A 26192-nucleotide genomic window follows, 5' to 3' on the forward strand; every position below is an offset into this window, starting at 1 on the left:
TTACTGGAGGGGGTGAGAATTGAGTTTTGGACAAAACTCAGTTTTTTTTTTTAAATGGACACAGACTAAATTATGTATCAATATTAAATAACGTACGTCATTAGCTCCCACAACCTACTAGTTCAGTGCTAGCAAAGACTGTACAAGTACTGTACACTAAGATGTTGCATGAGGGGCAAAAAAGCTGTTCTATGGCTCTTCTAAAGAAGGGTATAGAAACTTCCATACGCAGGTTTTTAAAATTTTCCCTCACAAATTTCGTACATTTACATCCTTTTCGCTCATTCACTTTCAAACAATTTCTATTTGGCGCGCACTCGTATGCAGTCGATAGTATCGTTAACCGAACTTGAATCGGGTAAGGTTCTCTTTGAACCGGTAGGCAACAATGGGCTAAGTTCATACGAGAATATTGTTGTTGAGGAGCAAAAACTGCAATCGCCGTAGCAAGAAAACAAGTCAAGTGTTTGAAACAAACCAGTCAAGTAGAAAATTGATTCATCAATCGTATACAATTATGATGTTCTATATAGCTAGTAATATTCGACGGAATATCAAAAACGAGGAATATGTAAAATAGATCTTCAATTCGTCAGTATATTTACGGTATATTTTTAAAACGAGACGGTATATTTTGGTATATTTCTGAGGGTCGGACGGTGTATTTGAACGAAAAATTGGTCACACTGTTCAGCAGTTCGCGCGCTTTTCTTACAATTTTTTAATTGATCCATCTAGCTAGTAATATTCGACGGAATATCAAAAACGAGGAATATGTAAAATATAACTTGAATTCGTCCGTATATTTACGGTATATTTTGGTATATTTCTGAGGGTCGGACCGTCACACTGTTCAGCAGTTCGCGCGCTTTTCTTACAATTTTTGCGTGATTTTGATCATTTTTTAATTGCGTGAAAAAAGATTGTGACTGGATGTTATATTGCCTTGCAGTGCTTCTTTATATAATTAATAAACTAACTTAAATCTAACGCAAACGGAGCAATGGACATCGATGACGTTGCGAAAGCGGGCGAAGCATACCACACAGTGCAGCTGTCGACCAAAGAAGTGTTGGCTGCTGGTGGCCGTCAGAATTATTGCACCGTAAGTAGAATCACGTTCTTTGTCCGTCGTATGAAAACAATCATTTAAACAAATATCGGTTGATACCCTCAGATGATAGACTTGCTGGCCACCAGCAGCAAGACCACGGGCCTTATAGGCACTTCCTTCCACTGATGTTCGACGCTGACCGAAAGATACAGAACTGCGCCGTGGCCGCTCTGGCGGAGGCTCTGGTTGCCCTGGACGTGTCGGTGATACAGGCCACATGTTGGCAAAAATTAAGGAGCGACTTTATCGAGAAATACACACCGCTGATTGGGGAGATGCGAGATGCAAGGAACCCAAACTGGCACAAGATCTGGACTTTTTTGGTGCAGATAATTGATGAGGAGCTGCTACGGGGATGCACCTACATGAACAAATTCCTGGCCATCGTTGAGATGGGCTTCCGGAATCCAGACCACGGAGTGCGCTCCGAGGCCTTCCTTTGCTGGCGTGTGCTGATCAAGATATTCGCCGCCTATGATGAGCTGGCATCTTCGAAGCGCCTTCGACTGCTCTTGATACCCCTGCGCACCTCTCAGTCACGCTCCTCTCATGTGAGCGGGATTAAGCTGCGTGTCTGGTGGTACCTCATCACCTGCCTTCACTCAGAGTTACCAAAGACCTTTGACAATGCCGTCGAGCATTTCCTAATCTTCATCTTCGGCGGCGGACCGCAGGGTCTGGCCACCGGGTTGGCCCACAACTATCAGTCGTCCCGCGAGCTCGCCCTGCCCTGCCTCGTGTCGCTGTGGAATGTCGACTCCAGTGAACCCCTGCATCGTCTGATGCGTGAGCTTCGCCTATGCCAGCGACAACAACGCCTCCTTCTACAAGGTCATGCGCTCCAGATTCGACAGCATCAAAACGGCCTACCTAAAGAAGGCCCCTCCGCCGAAGCGACAGTTCAGTGCGCCCAGCCTGATGAACCCCAAGCACATGGAGGTTCTGCAGGAGTTTGGCATACAGAACTATGACCAACCCGTGCCCCCGCAGAACATTGCTGCCATGAAGGCCAACAAGATCCGGGAGAAGCAACGTGGTGGTCAACAGTTGCTGCCGCCGCAGTCCCAACAGCAGCAGCAACAACAACAACAACAACATCAGCCCCAGCAACAGGCGCCGCAGATGCAACAGCAGCCCCAGCCCCACCAACAGCAGGTACAGCAGCAGCTGGCCACAGCTTCACCCGTTCCCCAAACTCTTCCCGTACAACAGCAGCAGCAACAGCAGACCGTGGAACTGGTGCAGCAGCAGCAACAGCCCATCAACACGAACACAACGGTGGCGGTTCCCTCCGCCGGGCAGCTGCAGCAGATGCAAATCCAGCACTTAACCAGCGCCAACGTATCGCCCGGCCAGCAGACGGCCATTCTCCTGCATCAGTCCCAGCAGCAAATGCGCACTCACCCGGGACAAGGCCAGCAGTCCGCCACGCAACAGCTGGTGAAGACCATTGTGGGAACCTCTTCCAATCTGACGGCAGGACAGCCCAACAGTCGGCCGCTGCCAACCCGGGCCAATCCAGCGTCAGCGTGGTGCTCACAACGCCCGTACAGAGTCTGCCGGCCGTTGTTCAGACACAGTCTGGCAGCGCAGCCCAGATCGTGTCCATCTCGTCACAGACAACGCTACCCGTAAACAGTTCCCCGCAGCTAGGAAGCATTGTGCAGACCCAGACCCTGCCCCAGGTCGTCTCCGTAAGCACACTGCCCACCGTGGGTTCCGTGCTGACCACCACTGCCAGTCAACAGCAGCAACAGCAACAGCAGACCACGGCAGTGACCACACTTAACACCGCCATGCTGCGGGGTCAGCGAATTGTGTCCGCTTCCACGGGAAACACGCTGCAGCAGCGAACAAATGCAGCCGGACAGTCGATTGTGTCCGTGCCCAACCTCGGCCAGGGCGTCAGTCCCGCCCAGTTCCAGACGCAACTTCGTCTGGCCGCAGTGCCCACGTCCCCAGCCACACAAACACAGCTGGTGACCACCAAGGGCATTCCAGTGACTGCCCTTCAGCAGGGAGGGAAGACGACGGTCATTCCCGGAAACCAGCAGCCGGGAGGCGCTCACATCCAGCTGTATCGCCAGCGTAGCCTCAAGGTGCTGCAGACGCAGCCGGCTCCCGTTGGTGGGACAGCAGGCGGTGGAGTGGCCACTGCCAATCTGGTGCAGACAGCGGGTACCATCATCCAGGCCGGCAACATGCCCACCCATGTGACCAGCCAAAAGGTGGCCGTCTCCGGAATGCCGGGAGCTGGCGTCGTACAGGCGGCCAACGTCGTTAGCAGTGTCCAGATGCACGGCCAGGCCCGGACGCAGTTCATCAAGCAAATGGCCAGCAAGCAAAGTCTGCAGCGTCAGGTGATATCGGCGGACGGCAGCACCACTTCAGCGGCAGCCGGAGACATGCTTCTGGTTAAGCGACACAACATACTGGCCACCCAAAAGGCCCAACAGGCGACGGGCGCCCTCTTCACCACCACCACGGCCGTTCAGCAACAGCAGCAACAGGGACAGCTGCCAGTGGCCGGACAGATACAGCCCCAGCAGGTCACCCAGCAGCAGATTGCATCCCTGGTGAAGGCCTCCACGGCGGCGGCAGCCAGCGGGAGCAGTTTGAGCGCGGGTGGAGTCACAGTCTCCGCCACGGGTCCCACCGTGCAGGCGGGAAGCGTGAACATCCCTTTGCCGCAGCTCAAGTGCGGAAGCCAGATCAAGGTGACCATGCCCATGCGGCATCTGCAAATGCAGCAACAGCTGACGATGCCGCGCAAGATCAGCCGAATGACACAGCTGGTAAGCGCCAGCGGACAGCCAACGGCCACCAACATTGTGTCCGGTCCCCAGCCGCAGCAGCAGCAGTCTGGCGGCATGACCGTCACCGGTGGGGGAACCCTGCCCACGGTGGCAGGCCAACAACAGCAGCAGCAGAAGGTGACAACCGGTGGAGGTAGTGTCCAGGCCCAGCTGTTGCACATTCAAAACACCAAGACGCTGCCCAGCTCGGTGACGGTGCAGCAGTTCCAACAGGCTATGCGCAGTGGACAGCAGGGGACGTTGGCCACCACGAATCTGGTGCTGGGCAAGACTAGTGTCGGACGGGTCATACCCGTGTCGGTGGCCTCGCAGGCCAATCAGCGGCAGACGATCCAGGTAGGTTACCTATCCAAGAATTCCTCTACAGGAATCAATCAACAATCCTCTCCGCTCTTGCAGGTGGTATCGGCCGCCTCTGCCCAGGCCCTTGCTGCCGGCAGCCTGCGCACTCACGTGGGTAGCCCAGGCATTACCAACGCCCTGAAAGTGGCCGCTGGGGGCCAGAACACGCAGCAGACCCTGATTGCTGCTCTGCAGCACAATCAGCGGCAAAATGCCAGTCCCGTCCGGCTGCAAACCACTGCCGGTGGGAACCTGCTGGCTGTTGTCCAGCAACAACAACAGCAACATCAACAACAACAGATACAACAACAGCAGCAGCAACAGCATCAGCAGCAGCACACTAGCATCGCTGGGCCCACATCGGGGCCCGCTGAGGTGATGACGATAACGCAGACCACCACTACCTTGCCCACGGTGAGCGGTCTGCAGCAGCAACAGCAGCAGCAGCAGGGCGGCATGTCACTACCCACAACGCAACAGGTACGCAAGCTGGTACAGAAAAAGATCATGATACGCAGCTAAAAAGAATCACAATTAGCGCATAGTCGGTCGCAAAGAGCCGACAGGGCACGCAATCGGCGGAGCATCTCGAGCATCACCTCCACCGTCGCTTCCACAGCCACCACAAACACCACCAATTCAAACTCAAACTCGAACTCCAGTCCCTACTCCACAACCACCACAAGCACAAGCACAAGCATCACCAACTCGATCAACTGCCAAACAATTTGAATCTTTCGAATCAAGTTTCGACCAAATTCCGAACACTCATACCACGTCGATCTTCATGCATTCAATCAATTAGTCAAATAGTTCAGTCATTGCTAAATTGATCTCAATTTCTGTCGATTGGTTTTGCAGCCATGAGCGATGGCAATGGGCGATCGCTCGACAGCTGTGGAGGATTTGGAAAAGATCGTGCTGATGACGATGACGATCGCTTCAATCAGCTCGGGGCGTGGCCGCCGAATTACTTTTACCAATCATAGTGTACCGTAGCCTTAGTTTAATTCGCAATAACTCTTAAGTACCTATAGTAATTACTGGCAAACTGCCTGCTTTAAATTAAACTTGTAAATTGTAGTCATCTAAGCTCTCCCCTCACCCCACGCCGTATGTACATTTGTAAATCCATCAAATACTACATACTACAAATTAATAAATGTACATCTATTTAGACTATAATTTACTTATGCTCTAGTATAATGAACAAATTACAGAAATAAAGGAAAAATATAAAGATATTTAAAAAAAAGTTGTACTAGCTAATAATAGTTTCCGACTAAGTAGCCGAGTTCAGTAAACACGGTTTATGCGGCAATTAAGTATGTGAAAAATATCTAAAAACAAAAAAAATAAAAATTAAAAAATCCTTCGAGCCGGATTTGAACCAGCGACCTATGGATATCTTCGGTACGAAACTGAGCTATCGAAGGTGACAACAGGCAAGCTGGCAAACCGGCATTAAGAGACTGGGCGATTGATGGCGCCGTCTGCATTACTGGAGGGGGTGAGAATTGAGTTTTGGACAAAACTCAGTTTTTTTTTTTAAATGGACACAGACTAAATTATGTATCAATATTAAATAACGTACGTCATTAGCTCCCACAACCTACTAGTTCAGTGCTAGCAAAGACTGTACAAGTACTGTACACTAAGATGTTGCATGAGGGGCAAAAAAGCTGTTCTATGGCTCTTCTAAAGAAGGGTATAGAAACTTCCATACGCAGGTTTTTAAAATTTTCCCTCACAAATTTCGTACATTTACATCCTTTTCGCTCATTCACTTTCAAACAATTTCTATTTGGCGCGCACTCGTATGCAGTCGATAGTATCGTTAACCGAACTTGAATCGGGTAAGGTTCTCTTTGAACCGGTAGGCAACAATGGGCTAAGTTCATACGAGAATATTGTTGTTGAGGAGCAAAAACTGCAATCGCCGTAGCAAGAAAACAAGTCAAGTGTTTGAAACAAACCAGTCAAGTAGAAAATTGATTCATCAATCGTATACAATTATGATGTTCTATATAGCTAGTAATATTCGACGGAATATCAAAAACGAGGAATATGTAAAATAGATCTTCAATTCGTCAGTATATTTACGGTATATTTTTAAAACGAGACGGTATATTTTGGTATATTTCTGAGGGTCGGACGGTGTATTTGAACGAAAAATTGGTCACACTGTTCAGCAGTTCGCGCGCTTTTCTTACAATTTTTTAATTGATCCATCTAGCTAGTAATATTCGACGGAATATCAAAGACGAGGAATATGTAAAATATAACTTGAATTCGTCCGTATATTTACGGTATATTTTGGTATATTTCTGAGGGTCGGACGGTCACACTGTTCAGCAGTTCGCGCGCTTTTCTTACAATTTTTGCGTGATTTTGATCATTTTTTAATTGCGTGAAAAAAGATTGTGACTGGATGTTATATTGCCTTGCAGTGCATCTTTATATATTTAATAAACTAACTTAAATCTAACGCAAACGGAGCAATGGACATCGATGACGTTGCGAAAGCGGGCGAAGCATACCACACAGTGCAGCTGTCGACCAAAGAAGTGTTGGCTGCTGGTGGCCGTCAGAATTATTGCACCGTAAGTAGAATCACGTTCTTTGTCCGTCGTATGAAAACAATCATTTAAACAAATATCGGTTGATACCCTCAGATGATAGACTTGCTGGCCACCAGCAGCAAGACCACGGGCCTTATAGGCACTTCCTTCCACTGATGTTCGACGCTGACCGAAAGATACAGAACTGCGCCGTGGCCGCTCTGGCGGAGGCTCTGGTTGCCCTGGACGTGTCGGTGATACAGGCCACATGTTGGCAAAAATTAAGGAGCGACTTTATCGAGAAATACACACCGCTGATTGGGGAGATGCGAGATGCAAGGAACCCAAACTGGCACAAGATCTGGACTTTTTTGGTGCAGATAATTGATGAGGAGCTGCTACGGGGATGCACCTACATGAACAAATTCCTGGCCATCGTTGAGATGGGCTTCCGGAATCCAGACCACGGAGTGCGCTCCGAGGCCTTCCTTTGCTGGCGTGTGCTGATCAAGATATTCGCCGCCTATGATGAGCTGGCATCTTCGAAGCGCCTTCGACTGCTCTTGATACCCCTGCGCACCTCTCAGTCACGCTCCTCTCATGTGAGCGGGATTAAGCTGCGTGTCTGGTGGTACCTCATCACCTGCCTTCACTCAGAGTTACCAAAGACCTTTGACAATGCCGTCGAGCATTTCCTAATCTTCATCTTCGGCGGCGGACCGCAGGGTCTGGCCACCGGGTTGGCCCACAACTATCAGTCGTCCCGCGAGCTCGCCCTGCCCTGCCTCGTGTCGCTGTGGAATGTCGACTCCAGTGAACCCCTGCATCGTCTGATGCGTGAGCTTCGCCTGGAGCCACTTACCCAGCCCTCACCATTGATGAGTTCAGAGGTCTTGCAGCAGCACTGGCGTCCCCTGCTGGCTGCCGCTGTGGCAGGCATGAAGCTGCTCACCCAGAACGACTCCACGGAGTCGGAGCAGCTGTTGCTGCAACTGCTGATGCGCAACCTATGCCGCGCAATGTTCAGGCTGGGCATTGCCTCCTTCAACATAGCTTGCTGCGGGGAAATCGAGTCGAGTCTGCTCAGTCCTGTCGCGTCAGGTGGTCGCATAGTGCGAGCGGTCTTTAACACCATAGCGAGTTAGAGCCTGGAGATGGAGCGGGTGGCCGGCAGCGATATCCTGGACGTCCTGGAGGCCTACCTGAAACTGTGCCTCAAGGCCAAGAAGGAGGTGCCGCCGGCCATCCTGCAGCGATGCATATCGGCGATTTACGCCACAGACAACATCGATGCCAGCAACCAAAACGAGTTTCGTTTGCTAAGCTCTTTTGCCGAGCTCCTGATGCAGCCCAATGAAGAGGAGGATCACGAGGACTTCGCCGTTAAGCTGTTCGTCTGGCGGCAGGTGTCCCAGGCCATCACCAACTACCTGCGGGATAATTCTCTCGAGTATCGGCTGCCCCACAATGCCGCCCTGCTGGATACCTGGCTTCTGTGGCCCCTCCAGACCTGTGCCGCCTTCGCCGGTCGGCGCGTGAGCAACGCTTTTGACAGCAGCTTCTGCGATCAGTGGCGACAGCTCGTTCACGCCGGCCAGAACGCCCCCGACCGGAAGAAGTTTGTGGGGGACCTGAAGACAACCTTGATCGATTTGCTAAAGAGCAAAGACGAGCCGCTCTTCTACGAGTTCTTCGACACGTATGTGGCGGCAGTGCTAAAGCTGGGCCTCTGCAAGGATCCGCCCCTGTACAAGGATGTATTTGGCTTGCTCCAGGCCGTGTTTGAGCATCCGACGCAGCAGATATTGGAGGCTTGTCTCAATACGCTGCGCAATGTGATCCTGGATCTGCGTCAGAACGAACTCATGGTGGTGTTTGATGCCCTCAAGCCGACTCTTTCGGCTGGCATTCAGTGCTGGAACAAGAACAAGTACGAAGGCAGCTTTCTGGATGAGTGGAAACGGTCAATTCAAGAGAAGCTGCAAATGAAGACGATGGCCAACCAGCTAAAGGACATCTTCAAGGGCGAGGACCTGTTCGTTATCAGCGAGCCAGCCGCTATTGTCGTCACTCCCAGCCGCAAGGTTTCCAATTCCAATCCCGTTGCAACCACAGAGAAGAATAAATTCCGGAAGCCACGTACTCTGGCGGATCCAATGGAGGAGCGAGTTGAGGAGGTGCCAATGCGTCAGACCCGCAAGCGTGCAGCTCTGAGGGAAGCGCAAACACAGTCACCTGCCACGCCCGAGCGACAGATACGGTCGCCCAAGAAGGCACAGCCACAGCCACTGCCATTGCCACTGTCTTCCTAAGCGCAAAACAGAAAACCGAAACTGGTCTGACCAACGACATGTTTGTAACTATTTGTCTCGCCTTTAGCTGTTGCCAAAATAAATGTAGCCAAAGCCACTCCCATGCAGAGTGAAGATCTGTTCCCAGAGGTAGCAGCTACAGCTTCAGCTGAGCCTGAAAAATCGGTCAATGGCCCCGAAACCCAACTTACCCCACCGGATATGCCAATGGAACCGATACCCTCCACTCAATTCCTACCCGGAAGCAGTGTGGAGGCAACTCCAGCTTCGGAGACCTCACCAAGGAAATCCAGCGCACGCTTGTGCAATTTGGTGAGTAAACGACGCATACCTTCTGCTGATTATGCTAATGCTTCCTCCCTCTGCTTTCAGAATTCTCCACCGGATCGCAAACAGACCAATAACTCCACGAGCCCCACATTAAGGCCGAAGCCAACTGGGCATTTGACAGGGCGCGGGGCTCAGCTGATCAACATGATTCGCAACAAGAAACTGGACGGCGGGTGCGGCTCTATATCCTCCTATGCCCCCCTGTCGTCCCGTGTTCAGGTTACTCCGGCACGTGTACTTGACCGAGCGGAACAGTTGTCCACGCCCACCAGTGAGCTAAACGAGCTGACGGGAACGGAGCATACCTCAAACCCCATACAGGCCAAGGATCTGCTGGTGTTTTCGAAGCGCCTGCCCTCGCCTTCGGCCAGTCCGTCGGTGAGCATCCTGAAGCGGAAACTGCGCTGTGAGAGCATCTATGACTGCCCTGCCCTGAAGCGCAAGCGGGTCAGCTTCCACGATCCGCCTGTGTCCGTTACCAAGGAATATCTGCGGGACGCGGATGAGAGTCGCAGCAGCAAGCCCAAGCGTTGTCTGCTGATGGACAAGATCGCCCAGACATCCGCGCTGAAGCGCCGTGGTCGTCTGGACAGCATCACTGAGATTGAGAAGTTTGCCCACGAACAAACGGCCAGGTCACCCACAGCGGACAAAACGCTGGACAAATCCTCAGATGTCGTGGAGGAGGATGCTTTCACCACCCTCAAGTGGAACGATTCAACGACGACGGCGCACAACTGTACTCCCAGTTTCCATTCCGGTGCAGCCAGCACTGGAGAGAGCTTCAAGGAGGGGAGAGAGGCAACCGTCTGCCAGGATGTCGCTATTTTGGACACAGACAAGGCGCTGGATCTGCTGGTGAGCCGGTGCTCCCTGGAGACCGTCTTGCAGCGCTACTTTGACGAGGACACTGGCTCCACTCTGAAGAGTGCCGGCATAGTGGCCAAATTCCTGTCCAGCCAGATGAGCAGCAACGATAAACTCAAGACGAATGTGCTGGAGACGCTGTACGAGAATTACTCCAAGGACTTTTTGGACCACGCTGTGCGCGAGAATCTCTCGTCGGTGGTTTGCGATCGGCTCAATCTGCAATCGGTGCTCGACTACATATGCGCCAAGTCAAAGAGCAACAACAACTGCCGCAATAGCCTGTTGGCCCAGGTTTCGGACATCCTCAAGAGCGACACAGAGCGTCTCGCCTTAGTCCAGCAGCTGTTGCTGCAGTGGACCCCTAGCGATGACCAACTGTTTGATCTCATCAACCACCTGATACGTTCTCGCAGCGATCGAAACACAAACAGCCACAGCAGCTGCAGCGTCGCCGTCGGCAGCTCTGACAATGTGGCCGAAACAGCAGCGGACTCCTCCTCCAACTTATAAGCAGATCCAGACAACGGGAGCCCTCCCGTTGAATCCATTGAAACCACAGCTTTTCAGCAAACATAAATAATTGTATTTATAACATGCTGCTATTGCACACCCATGGATACACACCACTTGGATCTTAGTTAAGCTTTAGTTGATCCTTAAGTTAATTATTTTATAGTCATATATTGAGAGTTTTGCATTAATTGTAAAACTTTTTGAATACATGTCTTAATTCATTTGTACACTAAAAAAAATTAAGTAACAGTTGTGGCAGAAAAAGGTCCCAGACATGTCTGTTGTTTGAAATGGCACAGTTATATACTGTATGGTTAGAGCCACTGTGCAAGCCCGCGCACTCGAATTTCTTTTCTTTCCACAATGGGTTAAATGCGATTATTCGAAAATTCGTAACTTGATTTTGGTATTTTTTCGTACAAAGGCGACTTCCAACACTAAAAAAGAAAACGCTTTTAGGGGATATTTTGTCTATCGAAGTCAGGTCAGACTGTAATTTTGTTTTTGATACTTAGGTAGGGTGATTGTTTGTAATTGACGCGAGTCGACGACGTCCACATGGCTGAGAACACTGCCAAGGATGCTGCTGGCCTGGAAAGTTCATTGGATTTTTCCATTGTCCAGGTGCGTAACCCCACGAAAGAGCTCCCTTGGAAGGATCATTGAGTCCTTGTTCTCTTTGCAGCAAAACGAAAACGAAAATGCCGAAGGATATGCGCAGATAACGGGCAGCTCGAATGATTTGTCCCTGTTACAAGTGAGTGCTGTGCTGGAACGGTTTCCCGTTCGTACATCCACTAAATCCAAAAACGTATTCTTTTTGCCCTTCACAGAATGTATCCACCAGCACAACGATAAGCGGCGGAAATGGTGGCGGAGGCAGGTGCAAAGGTCGCCTGGATAGTCTAAAAGAAAATTTGTCCAAACAACAGGTGACTAGAGCCCCCCTTAACTCTATAAAATATTTCGTTGTCAAGCAAATGCATATCGATTGCCTTAGGAACGTTTGATGGCACTGCGGGAGCGAGCGCAACGGCGGCCCAGCAAGAGTGAATCCATGGAATCGCTGAAAACACTGGGACAGAAGCTGACCGTGCTCAAGGCGCGGTCTGGTGGCATCGCAGTGAGCGATGCCTCTACTCCCCTGGCTACGCCCACAAAGGAAAAAAAGGACGACTCTCTGGAAATTTCGTTGCTGCAGCCTAGTGGCAGTGAAAAACTTCTGATGCTCACACAGCGCACGGAACAGAATCGGGCGCTGCTCGAACAGCGAAAGCGAGATATGGCCAAAACGCTGCTCTCCGTCAGGTCTGGCCTCAGCCAAAGTTACAGTCACAGTCACAGCCACAGCCACACCAATGCCGATCTGGGCTCCTCCATGACTGACCTACGGCAGGCCGTGGCGCCAGAGGCCAATGCTCCCGTCTCCCGACATCGCTCTGCCTTGGAACTGCAGCAGCAAGCCGACGAAATGGACGAGAATCGTATGAAGTTGCTAAAGAACAGGATGAAGATCACCGAGCTCAAACAGAGCCGGCAGAAGCAAGAAATGCAGGAGCTGCGCCAAGAGCTGGCCAGGCGGGCCAGTCTCATCGAGCAATTGGAAATGTCCGGGGCCGAGCTGCAGCGCACTCTAACGCGGAGAGACGAAGAGTTGGAGCAGATGCGTGCAGATGTGGTGCCCGAGAGAAACAGCCTGCAAGAACAGGAGTACTCTAGACTTCACTCTGAGGTGGCGACCATGAAGGAGCGCCTGTCAGAGCTTGAAAACATCAACGACATGCTGGAGACGACGCGATGCGAGCTCACTGAGGAGCTGAGTACGGCGCGAGAGCAGCTGCACACGACTACCACAGAGGTGCAGGTCAATGAAGAGCTGGCCAAGCAACTGAGCGGCCTCCAGGCAGCCTACGATGAATTGCGGCGGGAGGCCGACTCCCCCACGAAGCTGGAGGTGAGCGACAGCAACGTCTCCGAGCGTCTGATCCAGCTGGAGGCGACGATAGCCGCGCAGTGCTTACAACTGGAGGAACAAAAGGCGGCCATGGCCAGTCAGAGCGAAGAGCTGGCCGAGAAGACAACTGAATTGAATGTGCTCAATGTGAACCTGCGCCTGCTTGAGGAGAAACTCGCCCAGAGCAGCCGGAGCAAGCCGCTATTTCTGGACGAGGAGGACTCCTCGGCGGCCAGCGAGCAGCTGAAGGAAAAACTTCAGCAGCTGAAGCAGAAGCTGGACGAGTCAAACAAGGTCAACATCAAGCTGAAGCTAAAGTGCAAGCAGGCCGAGAAGCAGTTGCAGAAGATTCAGGCCCAGGACAGACAGCAGGAATTGGCCGCTTTGGCGGCCGAGAACGAGACTCTGCAACAGCGAATCACTGTACTGGAGGACGAGAAGGGCCAGTGGCAGTTGTCCAATATGCTGGAAGAGGGGGATGGAGAGGCGGAGGGACAGACGCATCCTGAGATCAATCCACTCCAAAGGGAGGCCGTCCGACTACTGGAGGAACAGAAAATGGAGATGCAGCAGGCCCTGGAGGCTCTGCAGCAGGGCAACGAGTCCGCCCGCGTGGAGTCCGAGCTGAGCGAAGTCCACTTGGAGGAACATCTCTCTCAGCGCGTCCAGCAACTGGAGCAGGAGGCCCACGAGCAGATCCAGCAACTGCATGCACTCCAGTCCGAGAAGGAGGCACTCGACAAGAAGCTTTCGCACTATGTAAACGAGAACATGGAGTTGCTGGACAAGCTGGAAAAGATCAGTGCCTCCAGTTCCGCCGAGTCCATCGAAATTGTTGAGCGGCCGTCGCAGCAGCAGCTGGAATGCTTCGACCCCCGTCGTCCGGCCAGCGAGGGCGATGCCCAGGAACAGAAGCAGCAACAGCAGCAAGAGGAGGAAGAGGCGTCGGCGGCGCCCATTCCCTGGCTGCCCAGTGTCGTGAATGAACTTACTCAAGCGGATCTCACGGCCGATGCCAGCGAGAGTATCAACCTGCTCAGGGAAGAGCGCAGCGAACTGCTCCAGAGGATCGAGCTGTTCTCCAACGAGCGACGCGAGGTGCTCGAGAGGATGGAGCAGCTGACGGCGGAGAATGGCGACTTGCAGGCGAGACTGGATGGCCAGAAGGAGCAACTGATGCGCCTAACAGCTGACAACTCCCGGCTGGAGTCAAGATTGAGCGAAGGACATCAACTGAGCGAGCGCTCGAACCTCTCGCAGGAGCTCAGTTCCATGCAGCGCTCCTCAGAGGTGGTGGCCGCCCTCGATACCGGCGAAGGTGGTCCCGCCCTCTTCGACAAGTGCGAGCGATCCCTCAGCAAATTGAACTCCAAGCTGGAGGCGTACCGCAAGGCCGATCGCCAGGCCAAGATCAATGCGTCCAAGAAATTGGCCAAGGAGGCCAAAAACTGCCACACCCAGCTGACGGAACTCCTGCAGAAGGTGAAGGAAGCCAGCACGGCGGTGGAAACGGTCACTGTCGTGGAGACAGTGGTAGCTGTGACGGCTCCCAACGGCAAGGCTCTGGCCGAGTACGAAAAACTTACGGCCCAGAATGCAGAGCTCAAGGTAGAGCTGTCCAGGCTGCGCCTAGAGCTAGAAGAATTCCAGGATAGCTATGAGCCAGCCCCAGCCCCAGCCCCAGAGCCCCAACTGGCCATTGCAGCGGTGGATGAACATCAGGCAGATCTGGCGAAGGAAGTGCAAAAATTGCAAACTACCCTGGAGGAACACTTGCAGACAATAGCCGATCTTCGCGGCGGGGAATCCGTACACCTGCATTTGATAGCCTCGCAGGAAGCCAGGCTGACGCAGCTCCAGCAGCAGGTGGAGCAGTTCCATCAAGTGCTGAACAACAAGGAAATGGGCCACGAGAAGTACATGGAGCAACAGACGCGGGTTCGACGGGAGCTGGAGGCTCGCGCCGAGTCTATGGAGGGGGAGATGAGCATACTCCAGGCCCTGGTTGCCGAACAGAAGCAGCAACTGATTGAGAATCTCAGCGAGAGCGAGCACACGCTCAATCTGAAGATCCTGGAGCTACAGTCCGCCCAGGCGGAGATACGGGAGCTGCGCGCCAAGGAGGAAGATCCCGGCCATCTCAAGGAGTCGCTGAGGGTGAGCAAGTCCCTGGCCGCGCAGCAGGTGAGCGAACTGGCTACCAAACAAGAAACGATCGAGGCCCTCAACCAGCAGCTGCAGGAGTTGTACCAGAGCCTCGACCAGGCCAAGCAGGAAGAGCAGCACAAGCAGAGAGATCTGCGCGAAAAGCTTAAGAAGTATGCCCTCAACCTGAAGAAGCGCAGCCAAGAGAACGCCGAACTGGAGCAGAAGCTCAAGGAGCTCTCAGAGCGGCCCCAGGAAGCGGCCATAGATCACGAGCTGGTGGACAACCTGCAGCAGCAGGTGGCACGCCTCAACGAGGAGCTGAAGACCAAGATCCATGCGAATCTGGAGAGTCGCGACGCCTTGCGCCAACTCAAGCAGCAGCTCCAAGAGCAGGAACATCTCCTGCAGCAGCGCGACGAGGAGCAGCAGCGTCTGCACGTGGAACTGCAGAGCACGGTACGTGCCAACACCGAGCTGCGACGCGAGCAGGCCCAATGGGAGCAGAAGCAGTCGGAGCAAGAGCACCGTCTGTACCGCCAACTGGAGCAGAAGTCCACCAAGTTCGACAAGTCCAAGGAGGTGATCAAGCACCGCAATGCCACCATTCAGGCATTGCAGCGCGAGCTTCAGCAAGTGCGCCTGCAGCTCGAGGACAAATCGAAGGCAGCAGTCGAGCCTCGCGAGGAGGAGGCGCAGCTCAGGGTCCAGCTGCAGGAGGCCCAGAAGCAAAACTTGCTGCTGGCCCAGCAGTATGCCAGCGACAAGGCCGATTTCCAGGTGAGTGACAGTGCTGAGAGACGGAAAGCGGACGCGAATGAATGCAGAAATCGTTGAACTACTACTATTTCCAGGTGACCGTCGGCCGCCTTGAGACCTTTCACGGAGGCATCCAGGCCAAGCTGCAGCAGGATGCGTCCTACATTGAGTCCCTCGAGTCGCAGAACACGGAGCTGCTCGCCAAGAGCGCCGCCCTGGAGGAACAGATGGCCAGTCTGGCCAACCAGCAGGCCGCGGCCCAGGATCGGGCCAGTCTCTTCAAGCAGCAGCTGCAGCAGAACTCCTCCCAGCAAAAGGAGCACGAGACGCAGCTGCGAGAGCGCGTGCGAGAGCTGGCCGAACGGGAGCAGGCACATAACCGCCAAATGGAGCTTCTGGCCGGCGAGTCGGAGGATTCCCGCGAGCAACTGGTCCAGCTTCGAGCGGAGTACGAGGCGCTGAGGGTCAAACACAGCCAGTTGATGGCCCAGGCCCAGGCGGAGCGCGAAACGATGAGCAGCCACAGCGAGGAAGAGTTAGCCGATCTCCACGAGCAGCTGACCCTCAGGGAGTCGGAGCTGCAGCGCCAGCGGCAGGTGTACGATGCCAAACTGGCCGCCAAGGCTACCGAACTGGACGAGATCGAGTGCGACCTCAATGCTCACATGGAGCGCGCAACTGCCGAGAGTCGCGATCAGCAGCTGGAACGGGCCCAGGAGCAGATCAGCCAACGGGGCGAGGAGCTCAGTCGCGTCAGCGAGGAGCTGCAAGAGGTGGAGCGGGAACGTTCCACCTTGAGCCGCGAGGTGACGCTGCTCCGGCTGCAGCAGGATAGCGCCGAGCAGGACGTCTTGGAGCTGCAGGAGCTGCGGATGCAAGTCATTCAGGTATGACAGAGGCACACTGTTACAAGTGTATTTCAAAAGTTACAAAATTTATTTATACTACACAGGACAAGACGGAGATGGACGACCTGCGCTCGCAAATCGACTCGCTCTGCGCGAACCACACCCAGGAGCTGCAGATCCTCCAGCAGCAGATCGCCGAATGGGACACCCTCGGCCAGAACCAGACCGACGACCAGGTCTACATCGAGACAGAGAACAAGCGGTTGGCCGAGCAACTAGTCGAACTGCAGGCGCGCCTTGAGGAGCAGGCCTCTGTTTCCGCTTCTGTCGCTCCAGCTGCATCCTTTTTCTTTGCCAGCGAAGCCGCTGCGGCTCCATCGCCCTTCGACGAGATTGTCCAGCCTCCGAGGAACTTCAGCCAGCAGTTGTCCGCTGCCCCTCCCCAGGCCACGCTGCCTCCCCCGCCCACAATCGAGGATTTGCAGCGGAATGTCTCGGATCTGGAGAAGCATGCCCAGGACCTGGAAACCAAGCTCTTGGCCCGCAATCAGGCGGTTTCCGACCAGGAGCGCCGTCTGTCGGAGCTGGAGCGACAGCTGCACGAACGGGATGAGCAGCTGGCAGAGATTAGGGCTGCCGAAGAGGAGCGCGAGCGACTTGCAGCCCTCGAGAAACTGATCCTACCGACGGCGGCGCCCTCGCTGGATATGTTCTTTGGCGTGGGTGGCCCGGGCGACACTGTGCCGGATGCGGCCACCCGTCAGCAGCTGGACTGGGGTCAGCCTCAGGCCGAGCCCGTGGTGGAGCCAATTATTACACCAAAGAAAGCGTACATCTGCCATCCGCAGCAGGAGGGGAAGCAGGCAATCGACTGGGGCGTCGACGAGGATCCCTGGGCAAGTGCCGCAGCCGCCCAAGCCACCCAGGACACTGAGATCCGCACACAACCCGATGGTGAGGCACTGCACGCGAGGATTGAACAGCTTGAGCAGCAGTTGGCCACAACCGAACAGCAAAAGTCCGAGTTTCAGACGAAAACCGCAAAGCTATTGAAACGACTCAAGGAGTACAAGAGCAAGGCCCAGATTACAGTCACCGCATCGGACAACGACCTCGACGGGGCCATCATCGAGGAGCTGAAGCATCAGCTGCAGCTGCAGGAGGCCCGCCAGGCAAAGAACGAGGAGCTTGTGCAGCAGCACTCCCTCGAGAGGGAGAAACTGAGCAAGCGCATCGATGTGCTCACCGCCGGAAATGATCGCATGGCCGAGTTGAAGGAGCGCCAGGACAGGGACGTGCAAATGTACCAGGCACGCATCCGCGAGCTCCAGGAGAAGCTCACCCAGCTGGACCAATGGGATGTACCAGCCGCAGTTGCAGCCCCACCTTTGGATGCGGCGCCTGTGGATACTGTACCCAAGGCCAGCGATGCAGAGTCCCTCATTCAAATTGAAAATCTACAGGCGGAAAATATGGACCTGAATGCCGAGTGTCAGGAATTACAGTCACAGCTGCGGGAGGAGAAGCGTCAGGCCCAGTTGGCAGAGGAGACGGCTGCCCAGGCCCAGGCACAGCGGGAAGAGTTGAGGGAACATCTGTCTCAGTTACAAGCGGAGCTGGAAGAGCTTCGAGGCAGCCAGGTGGAGGCTAATGAGCTGCAGAGTCTCAAACTAGAGGTGGAGCAGCTGAGGAGTCGGCAGTCGGAGCACGAGGAACTTCGTACCCAGAAACTGGATCTGGAACAGGACCTGCGGCACCGGCAGGCCGAGATTGAGGAGCTGCGACAGACCCAGCGACAAGCCGAGCAATCAGTGGCGTCGTCCGCCTCGTTCAGTGACGAGCAAATGGCCCAGCTGCAGGAGAAGGAGTCGGAGATTGTGCATCTGAAGCAGCGCATCGAGGAACTGATGCGCGAGGACCAGACCGAAAAGTTGGTGTTTGAGATACTGACCAAGAACCAGGAGTTGCAGCTGCTGCGCATGCAGATCAAGCAACTAAAAGAGGACAGGGAGGAGCCTCCACCTCCGCCTCCGGTGGCAGCAACAGAGACAGATCAAGAGCTGCAACATCTGCGGGCGCAGTGCCAGCAGATGTTGCTGGAGAAGTCCGACATGGAGGAGGAGTTGCGCGTGCTTAACAACCATGTGTTGTCGAGCCTGGAGCTGGAGGATAAGATGAAGCACACGGTTCTCGAGCTGGACACCAAAAACATTGAAATAGCCGAGCTGCGCAAGTCCCTGGAACTGCTCCAGCAGAGTCAGAGTCCAGCACAGATCCCGGATCTGGATGCCCTCAACCAGCAATGGGAGGCGGTGGTGGAGCAAAAGTGCGGAGAGGTGGCCAGCATCTGGCAGGAGCATCTTTCCCAGAGGGAGGCTGCGTTCAAGGCTCAGATGGAGCAGCAGCTGCAGCAGCAGCAGATGCAATATCCTACTGAGTCAGCCGTTCCCCAGGCAGAGGACAGCGATAACTTGCAGAGAATGCAGAAAGCCCTGGAGACGCAAGAGATGGAGATTGTCACACTCAAGGAGCAGCTGGCCATTCGCTCGGCCGAGTATGCTCGCCTCGCTGCCCAGTACGATCCCTTCCGGCTGCAGCATCAGCGACCCGGCGGCACTGGTGCAGACGACACTCAGTCGGATTACGTGCTGAAGGCGGATCTCGACTATGCACTGATGATGCTCCATCAGCGAGACATGCGCGTTGAAGAGATGATACTCGAGCTGGGCCAGTTGTTGCAAGAGCGCGACCACCTGCAGCTGAAATTGTCGGACACTCTGCGGCAGCTGGAGGCAGAGCGCGTTCGTGCCAGCGAGGACCGTAAATTACACTTACAGTTTCCTTGAAGCCGGTTCCGATTGCTCATTCATTTCGACGTTTTTTCTTTGCAGCTGCACTGGCAGCCAGTGCCGAGAGCAGTGCCAATGCCTCCTCATCGACCGCGTCGAGCAACGACAGCAGCATCGATCTGGCGGCCGTCCCCAACTCCAGAGGCAGTGATTTGGAGCAAAAGTATGTCTCCCCCAGTGCACCCTTATAGTGCTCCCTGACTATATTCCTTTTACGAACAGATTGGCTGAGCTGCAAACGGTGAAGCACTCGAAAGACAAGGTCATTGTGGACGACCGCCAGCAACGCGTGCAGCAGATGGTTCAGCTGCAGAGGGACATGGCCAAGCAGGGATCTGGATCGGCGGCAGTGACGACTGTAACTCCATTTGGATCTCCAACACCATTAGCAGCAGCCAGTCAACCTCCACATGGCGGAGATCTATGTGAGTATCTACTCTGTCGCCCCATTGCTCACCGACTAAGCAACTTCTTCGTTCACTTACAGCCCAAGCCGCGCCACGTTCGCCCACGATGGGTCTCATGGACTGGATACAGGGCAACAAGATTGAGGACGACAGCCAGCATGCCTCCAACTGATCGCAGGAGCACGTTGCAATTCTTCCCCAGATCTATAACTACGAATCATTACTTTAATTTCGCCTTCAACTCGTTCGTTTCCTTGGCGATAGCGACAGCTACAGCGTTAGTGTTTAATTTTCTATACTGCGTACCTTGGCTAAACGAAAGCTATTCGGAGGTTCAGATCATCCTCAAAGGAGAAGATGAAACGATTAAGAGAATTCCGATTTGTTCCAATGCAATAGGAACGATTTTGTTCCAATTATGTTGTAGATATGTAAAAATTGTATAAAAAAAGCAAAACGAAAATACAAAAAAGAAAATTTAAGAGTAAAAAAGAGAAAGGTTTTTCAGTACGCCCAGTGCGTTTCATAAGTCACGTTGCCCAACTGAAATGTGGTCCACGCCAGGCAATGGGTACCGTGGAAGCGGCAAAATGGCTTGCATAAAAATGTACTTCAAAGAGATGATGGTGCGTGGAGTGGATTCCGAACATTCGGTGTCCCTTGTGGGCCGATCTGTGCGTGTCGTGGCTTCCTGTGATCAGAAAAATATGCTTGATTCTTGACTGGAATCCTTGAAGGATATTTTTGCCCCCCAAATCTGCTTGTGATCGGTAGGGTCCTAGCCATCGAAGGTTCATTCATGTTTTCAACAACAGATCTTGGCGTATTTTTTGTACTTAACTTTATTTAAATGTACTTAATGCATATATTTAATTTGATTAAATACAGTGACTATTTTTCTTTGTACATTTAAGAGAAGACAATGCGGAAACATTCTGAATGCGTCAGAGTACCTAATTACCATGCTGGATTTACTTGAATAATTTGTGCGTTGTGGTGTGGTGTTTGTTTAGACCATTAATATCTATGCAAAATATTTACAATTCACTAAATTGTGGATAAACGACACGACAAAGAGAGCGAGAGAGACAGAAAATCAGTCTGAGCGTGACGTCGGGCACTGCGTACCACTGTGCCACTGCAAATTGATTTCTTGCTTTTGGCTACAAAAATGATCCGATCTGATCCAGATTCAGCAACCGAATAGATATGGTCATTCTCTATGATTCTGCGTTTTTAGTTTTCTCGAATCTGCAATATTGTGGATGCAACAGATTTTCGTTCTTTGTGGGGGCGGAAGGGGGTGGGGCGAAATTTTGAGATATACGTTTTATAGTGAGATCTAACAGAAGTGCGGATACCAAATTTGCTTACTCTAGCCTTAATAGTCTCTGAGATTTAAGAATATCCCCAGATTTTCATCCTTTGCGGTGGCGGAAGGGGGTGTGGCGAAATTTTGAAACAAACTCGTCTCGGTCCGATATATTAGGAGTGTGGATACCAAATTTGGTTGCTCTAGCTTTTATAGTCTCTGAGATCTAGGCGCTAATGTTTTACTCTAAGCAAAGCCGCCTATGCTACCTGTGTTTTAGAGAGAGACAGGGCGAGAAAAAATGAAATTGTTTTCTTAATGCTGGCTATAATAATAATACGATCCAATTCAGATTCTGCAGTATAAAAGATATGGTCATTTTCTACGATTCTACGTTTTTGGTTTTCTCGTATCTTTAAAATTGTGGATGCCACAGATTTTCGACTTTTGTGGGGGCGGAAGTGGGCGAGGCAAAGTTTTGAAATATTTTTGTAGCAGTGACATATCACAGAAGTCTGGATCCAAAACATCGTTGCTCTAGCTCTTATAGTCTTTGAGCATTAGGCGCTGAAGGGGACGGACAGACGGACGGACGGACGGATCAAGAATATATATACTTTATGGGGTCGAAAACGATTCCTTCTGGACGTTACACACATCCACTTTTACCACAAATCTAATATACCCCAATACTCATTTTGAGTATCGGGTATAAAAAAACGTCAGTCGTTGCCGCCGGCTTCACATCTGGGCACTCCTCGGCACTTCGTATGGGGAAACGAAAATAGCTCGAGACCCAGATCTATATTTCGGGTAGAAATTGGCCGACCGTTTACATAGCTTTAATAATTTCCGCAGAATTGGACGGCCTCCAATATATCGCGGGTCCGTGACACATAAGTGGCTCGCGCCCGCAAAGCGACTGATGAGCCGATCTTTTACGCCTCCCGCTTTGTGCTGCTCGGCCTAGCGCTGGGAATTTTTGGTACGGAGCTGTAGTTGGGCGAGGAGCATAAGTCCCTTGTCGGGGGCGGAGGCCCTAATATCGGGGAAATTGTTGTTGCGAGCTTTCGTATTGGGGTTCAGACAGGTACCCAAACGATTGCCCGAAGTTTAAGCCGGTACTAACCGCCAATCTGAAAAATTAATTTCCTACAATAAAAACGAGGGGGAACGTTGTGAGTTGCTGCGGACACCGCAACTCTACGGTTATACCCGATACTAAGTCAGTATGGCTCTCCTCCGGCAGACGCCGCTAATATTAAACGACACGACAAAGAGTGCGTGCGAGAGAGACAGAAAATCAGTCTGAGCGTGACGTCGGGCGCTGCGTAGCCACTGCAAATTGATTTCTTGCTTTTGGCTACAAAAATGATCCGATCTGATCCAGATTCAGCAACCGGATAGATATGGTCATTATCTATGATTCTGCGTTTTTAGTTTTCTCGAATGTGCAATATTGTGGATGCAACAGATTTTCGTCCTTTGTGTGGGCGGAAGGGGTTGGGCGAAATTTTGAGATACAAGTTTTATAGTAAGATCGAACAGGAGTGCGGATACCAATTCCTCTTTTACCACAAATCTAATATACCCCAATACTCATTTTGAATATTGGGTATAAAAAGCACTACCCTACGCCACGAGTGTATGTGGTATATATTAGCGACGCTGAAATACATACCAATTGAGATTGGCACTTAACACACTTTTACTTTATAAACGCACAATATTTCTTTCTTTTTGCTGTATTCAGCTGTTAAGATCTTTTCCCGGTTTTTATTCCTCTTTTTTATACCCGATACTCAAAATAAGTATTGGGGTATATTAGATTTGTGGTGAAAATGGATTTGTGTAACGTCCAGAAGGAATCGTTTCCGACCCCATAAAGTATATATATTCTTGATCAGCATCAATAGCCGAGTCGATTGAGCCATGTCTGTCTGTCCGTCCGTCCGTCCGTCTGTCCGTCTGTCCGTCTGTCCGTCCCCTTCATCGCCTAGTGCTCAAAGACTATAAGAGCTAGAGCAACGATGTTTTGGATCCATACTTCTGTGATATGTCACTGCTACAAAAATATTTCAAAACTTCGCCCCGCCCACTTCCGCCCCCAAAAACCAAAAACGCAGAATCGTAGAGAATGACCATATCTTTAAGACTGCAGAATCTGAATTGGATCGTATTATTATTATAGCCAGCATCAAGAAAACAATTTCATTTTTTCTCGCCCTGTCTCTCTCTAAAACACAGGTAGCATAGGCGGCTTTGCTTAGAGTAAAACATTAGCGCCTAGATCTCAGAGACTATAAAAACTAGAGCAACCAAATTTGGTATCCACACTCCTAATATATCGGACCGAGACGAGTTTGTTTCAAAATTTCGCCACACCCCCTTCCGCCCCCGCAAGGGACGAAAATCTGGGGATATTCACAAATCTCAAAGACTATTAACGCTAGAGTAACCAAATTTAGTATCCGCACTCCTGTTAGATCTCACTATAAAACGTATATCTCAAAATTTCGCCCCACCCCTTTTCGCCCCCACAAAGGACGAAAATCTGTGGCATCCACAATTTTAAAGATATGAGAAAACCAAAAACGCAGAATCGTAGAGAATGACCATATCTTTTAGACTGCAGAATCTGAATTGGATCGTATTATTATTATAGCCAGCATCAAGAAAACAATTTCATTATTTCTCGCCCTCTCTCTCTCTAACACACACGTAGCATAGGCGGCTTTGCTTAGAGTAAAACATTAGCGCCTAGATCTCAGAGACTACAAAAGCTAGAGCAACCAAATTTGGTATCCACACTCCTAATATATTGGACCGAGACGAGTTTGTTTCAAAATTTCGCCACACCCCCTTCCGCCACCGCAAAGGACGAAAATCTGGGGATATTCACAAATCTCAAAGACTATTAAAGCTAGAGTAACCAAATTTCGTATCCGCACTCCTGTTAGATCTCACTATAAAACGTATATCTCAAAATTTCGCCCCATCCCCTTCCGCCCCCACAAGGGACGAAAATCTGTTGCATCCACAATATTGCACATTCGAGAAAACTAAAAACGCAGAATCATAGATAACGACCATATCTATCAGATTGCTGAATCTGGATCAGATCGGATCATTTTTGTAGCCAAAAGCAAGAAATCAATTTGCAGTGGCCGCGCAGCGCCCGACGTCACGCTCAGACTGATTTTCTGTCTCTCTCGCACGCACTCTTTGTCGTGTCGTTTAATATAAGCGGCGTCTGCCGGAGGGGAGCCATACTGACTTAGTATCGGGTATAACTGTAGAGTTGCGGTGTCCGCAGCAACTCACAACGTTCCCCCTCGTTTTTTATACGCTACTCTTTCAAACCACTTCAAATCCCCCCTACCAAAATCACACTTTGGGGAAGAAGGACCAAAAGGGTGATTCCCACTTAGAGCGATTTTTAACCATGGTGCTACTGTTTAATATCTTTGGCATGGCTTGACCCAACTGTCGCCTTACCCGGGACTTCACAAAAACGGGAGCCAACTTGGCATTAAATCCTTTCACGTAATTACTTTGCTGGAAATTTCGACGGTAAACCTCCTGTCCCACTCTGAATGATACCTCCTTACTTCGAAGGTTATACGTCTTTTCACTTCGTTCGTGCTGAGCCCTCATTGCCTCCTTTGCCGTGCCACGCATCAGGTCAAATGAGTCGTCCCTAGAAAAATGCACCCAACGATCTTCTAACATCTCTAGCTGCCTCAACAACTGATACGTGGTACCATTCGTGATCATCTGTTGCCCAAACGCCAACTGGTATGGACTCGCCTTTACGGCACTGTGCACAGCCGATCTTAACGCACAGGCTACGCTGCTGAGCTGCTCATCCCAGTTACCTTGGTGAGTATTAATGTAGGCTTTGATTGCTGCCAAGATAGATCTGTTAACTCGCTCGGACGCGTTAGCCTGCGGAGCGTAAACGGCGGTGTAAGCGTGCTCTATGCCATACTTCTGAAGCAAGGAGTTGAATGCATGGGACTTAAATTGGACGCCGTTGTCCGAGACTAGCTTTTCCGGCACTCCAAAGCAGTGAAATAATTGTTCCTCAATGTATGGTACGATGGCGTCGGCGGTAAATTTTCTTACGGGTTTAATAAACGGAAATTTGGAAAAATGATCTAACACCACAAATATCCCGACATTCCCACTACGACTTCTAGGATACGGTCCCAGAAAAATCTACGTAGAGCTTCTGAAAGAACCGTTCTGTTTCCCCCGTTTTTGCTAGTGGCGGTCTTAAAGGTTTATTTGGATGCTTAGTACACTTACAAATTTCACACCGGTTTATGAACTCTTTGACATCTTTTAACAACGTCGGCCAATAATAGTAGCGCCGAACCTTTTCGAGCGTTTTATTTATGCCTCCGTGTGCAGATAGGGCGTGCTCGTGGGCCATTTTCAGGACCGAATCTATGAGCCCCTTGGGAGTCCAAATTTTCCAACAGAGTTCATCCGCTACCCTTTCGCCTGTTGCGTGCTCGGTGCGACGATATATATGCCTGCCTACCACCTTTACATCTGGCATCCGAGCCTGACTGCTCGCTACTTTAGCCCTAAGGGAAACGTAATCCGTCGAACTAAAGTGCTCCGACTCCAAATCGATCCTTTCTTCTGGTTCGATCTCTGACAAATCTGGGGAAAAGACCCGAGACAAGGCGTCTGGAACGATGTTTCGAGACCCTTTTCGGTGGCTAATATTAAAGGAATACCCCTGAAGCTTCAAAGCCCATCTGGCCAGTCTGCTACTCAGATCTGATTGGGACATCAGCCACTTCAAGGAGGCATGATCGGTTATCACCGTAAATTGATGTCCCTCTACATAAGCGCGAAATTTCTTGATGCTCAGAATGGCAGCTAAGCATTCCTTTTCCGTCACCGAGTAAGCACGTTGGCACTTATTCAATTATCGTGACATAAACGCAATGGGTACTTCATCGCCCTCTTCGTTTATCTGCATCAGTACCCCTCCTACTCCTGAGTGACTAACGTCGCAGTGGATAAAGAAAGGCTTTTCAAAA

At 51.6% G+C, this 26192-nt stretch overlaps 3 protein-coding genes, 1 long non-coding RNA gene and 1 pseudogene across 4 annotated transcripts; 4 read left to right on the forward strand and 1 right to left on the reverse strand.

Moving 5' to 3' along the window:
• The first annotated feature begins 1239 nt into the window (after positions 1 to 1239).
• On the forward strand, positions 1240 to 5004 carry LOC117193098 (annotated as a pseudogene).
• A 1608-nt stretch (positions 5005 to 6612) lies between these two features.
• LOC117192376 (telomere-associated protein RIF1-like) lies at positions 6613 to 8002 on the forward strand. The gene is made up of 2 exons (XM_033397041.1): positions 6613 to 6875; positions 6948 to 8002. The coding sequence occupies exon 2, from the start codon at positions 7010 to 7012 to the stop codon at positions 7976 to 7978; it is 969 nt and encodes a 322-aa protein (XP_033252932.1). The 5' UTR covers positions 6613 to 6875; positions 6948 to 7009; the 3' UTR covers positions 7979 to 8002.
• A 1218-nt stretch (positions 8003 to 9220) lies between these two features.
• LOC117192375 (telomere-associated protein RIF1-like) lies at positions 9221 to 11116 on the forward strand. Its single transcript, XM_033397040.1, has 2 exons — positions 9221 to 9457; positions 9518 to 11116. The coding sequence occupies exons 1-2, from the start codon at positions 9248 to 9250 to the stop codon at positions 10853 to 10855; spliced, it is 1548 nt and encodes a 515-aa protein (XP_033252931.1). The 5' UTR covers positions 9221 to 9247; the 3' UTR covers positions 10856 to 11116.
• A 239-nt stretch (positions 11117 to 11355) lies between these two features.
• Positions 11356 to 20302, forward strand: LOC117192370 (protein lava lamp-like). Its single transcript, XM_033397034.1, has 9 exons — positions 11356 to 11482; positions 11544 to 11615; positions 11692 to 11790; positions 11859 to 15737; positions 15812 to 16603; positions 16669 to 19384; positions 19456 to 19576; positions 19636 to 19838; positions 19901 to 20302. The coding sequence occupies exons 1-9, from the start codon at positions 11417 to 11419 to the stop codon at positions 19990 to 19992; spliced, it is 8040 nt and encodes a 2679-aa protein (XP_033252925.1). The 5' UTR covers positions 11356 to 11416; the 3' UTR covers positions 19993 to 20302.
• A 1657-nt stretch (positions 20303 to 21959) lies between these two features.
• On the reverse strand, positions 21960 to 22917 carry LOC117192668. Its single transcript, XR_004474417.1, has 2 exons — positions 22814 to 22917; positions 21960 to 22268 (listed from the first exon to the last, which is right to left on the reverse strand). It is a non-coding gene; the product is annotated as an uncharacterized LOC117192668 (long non-coding RNA).
• Positions 22918 to 26192: the final 3275 nt, after the last annotated feature.

This window comes from Drosophila miranda (assembly GCF_003369915.1).
Source record: "Drosophila miranda strain MSH22 chromosome Y unlocalized genomic scaffold, D.miranda_PacBio2.1 Contig_Y2_pilon, whole genome shotgun sequence".
Classification (NCBI taxonomy): Eukaryota; Metazoa; Arthropoda; class Insecta; order Diptera; family Drosophilidae; genus Drosophila; species Drosophila miranda.

What these genes read in the sequence shown, in the direction of transcription:
- LOC117192370 (XM_033397034.1), top strand. Translation starts at nt 11,417, where the DNA reads ATGGCTGAGAACACTGCCAAGGATGCTGCTGGCCTGGAAAGTTCATTG. An exon ending in CGTTCGTGCCAGCGAGGACC is followed by an intron (nt 19,385 to 19,455) that starts GTAAATTACACT and finishes TTTTCTTTGCAG; the next exon opens with CTGCACTGGCAGCCAGTGCC. An exon ending in GGCAGTGATTTGGAGCAAAA is followed by an intron (nt 19,577 to 19,635) that starts GTATGTCTCCCC and finishes TTTTACGAACAG; the next exon opens with ATTGGCTGAGCTGCAAACGG.
- LOC117192375 (XM_033397040.1), top strand. Translation starts at nt 9,248, where the DNA reads ATGCAGAGTGAAGATCTGTTCCCAGAGGTAGCAGCTACAGCTTCAGCT. An exon ending in GCGCACGCTTGTGCAATTTG is followed by an intron (nt 9,458 to 9,517) that starts GTGAGTAAACGA and finishes CTCTGCTTTCAG; the next exon opens with AATTCTCCACCGGATCGCAA.
- LOC117192376 (XM_033397041.1), top strand. Translation starts at nt 7,010, where the DNA reads ATGTTCGACGCTGACCGAAAGATACAGAACTGCGCCGTGGCCGCTCTG.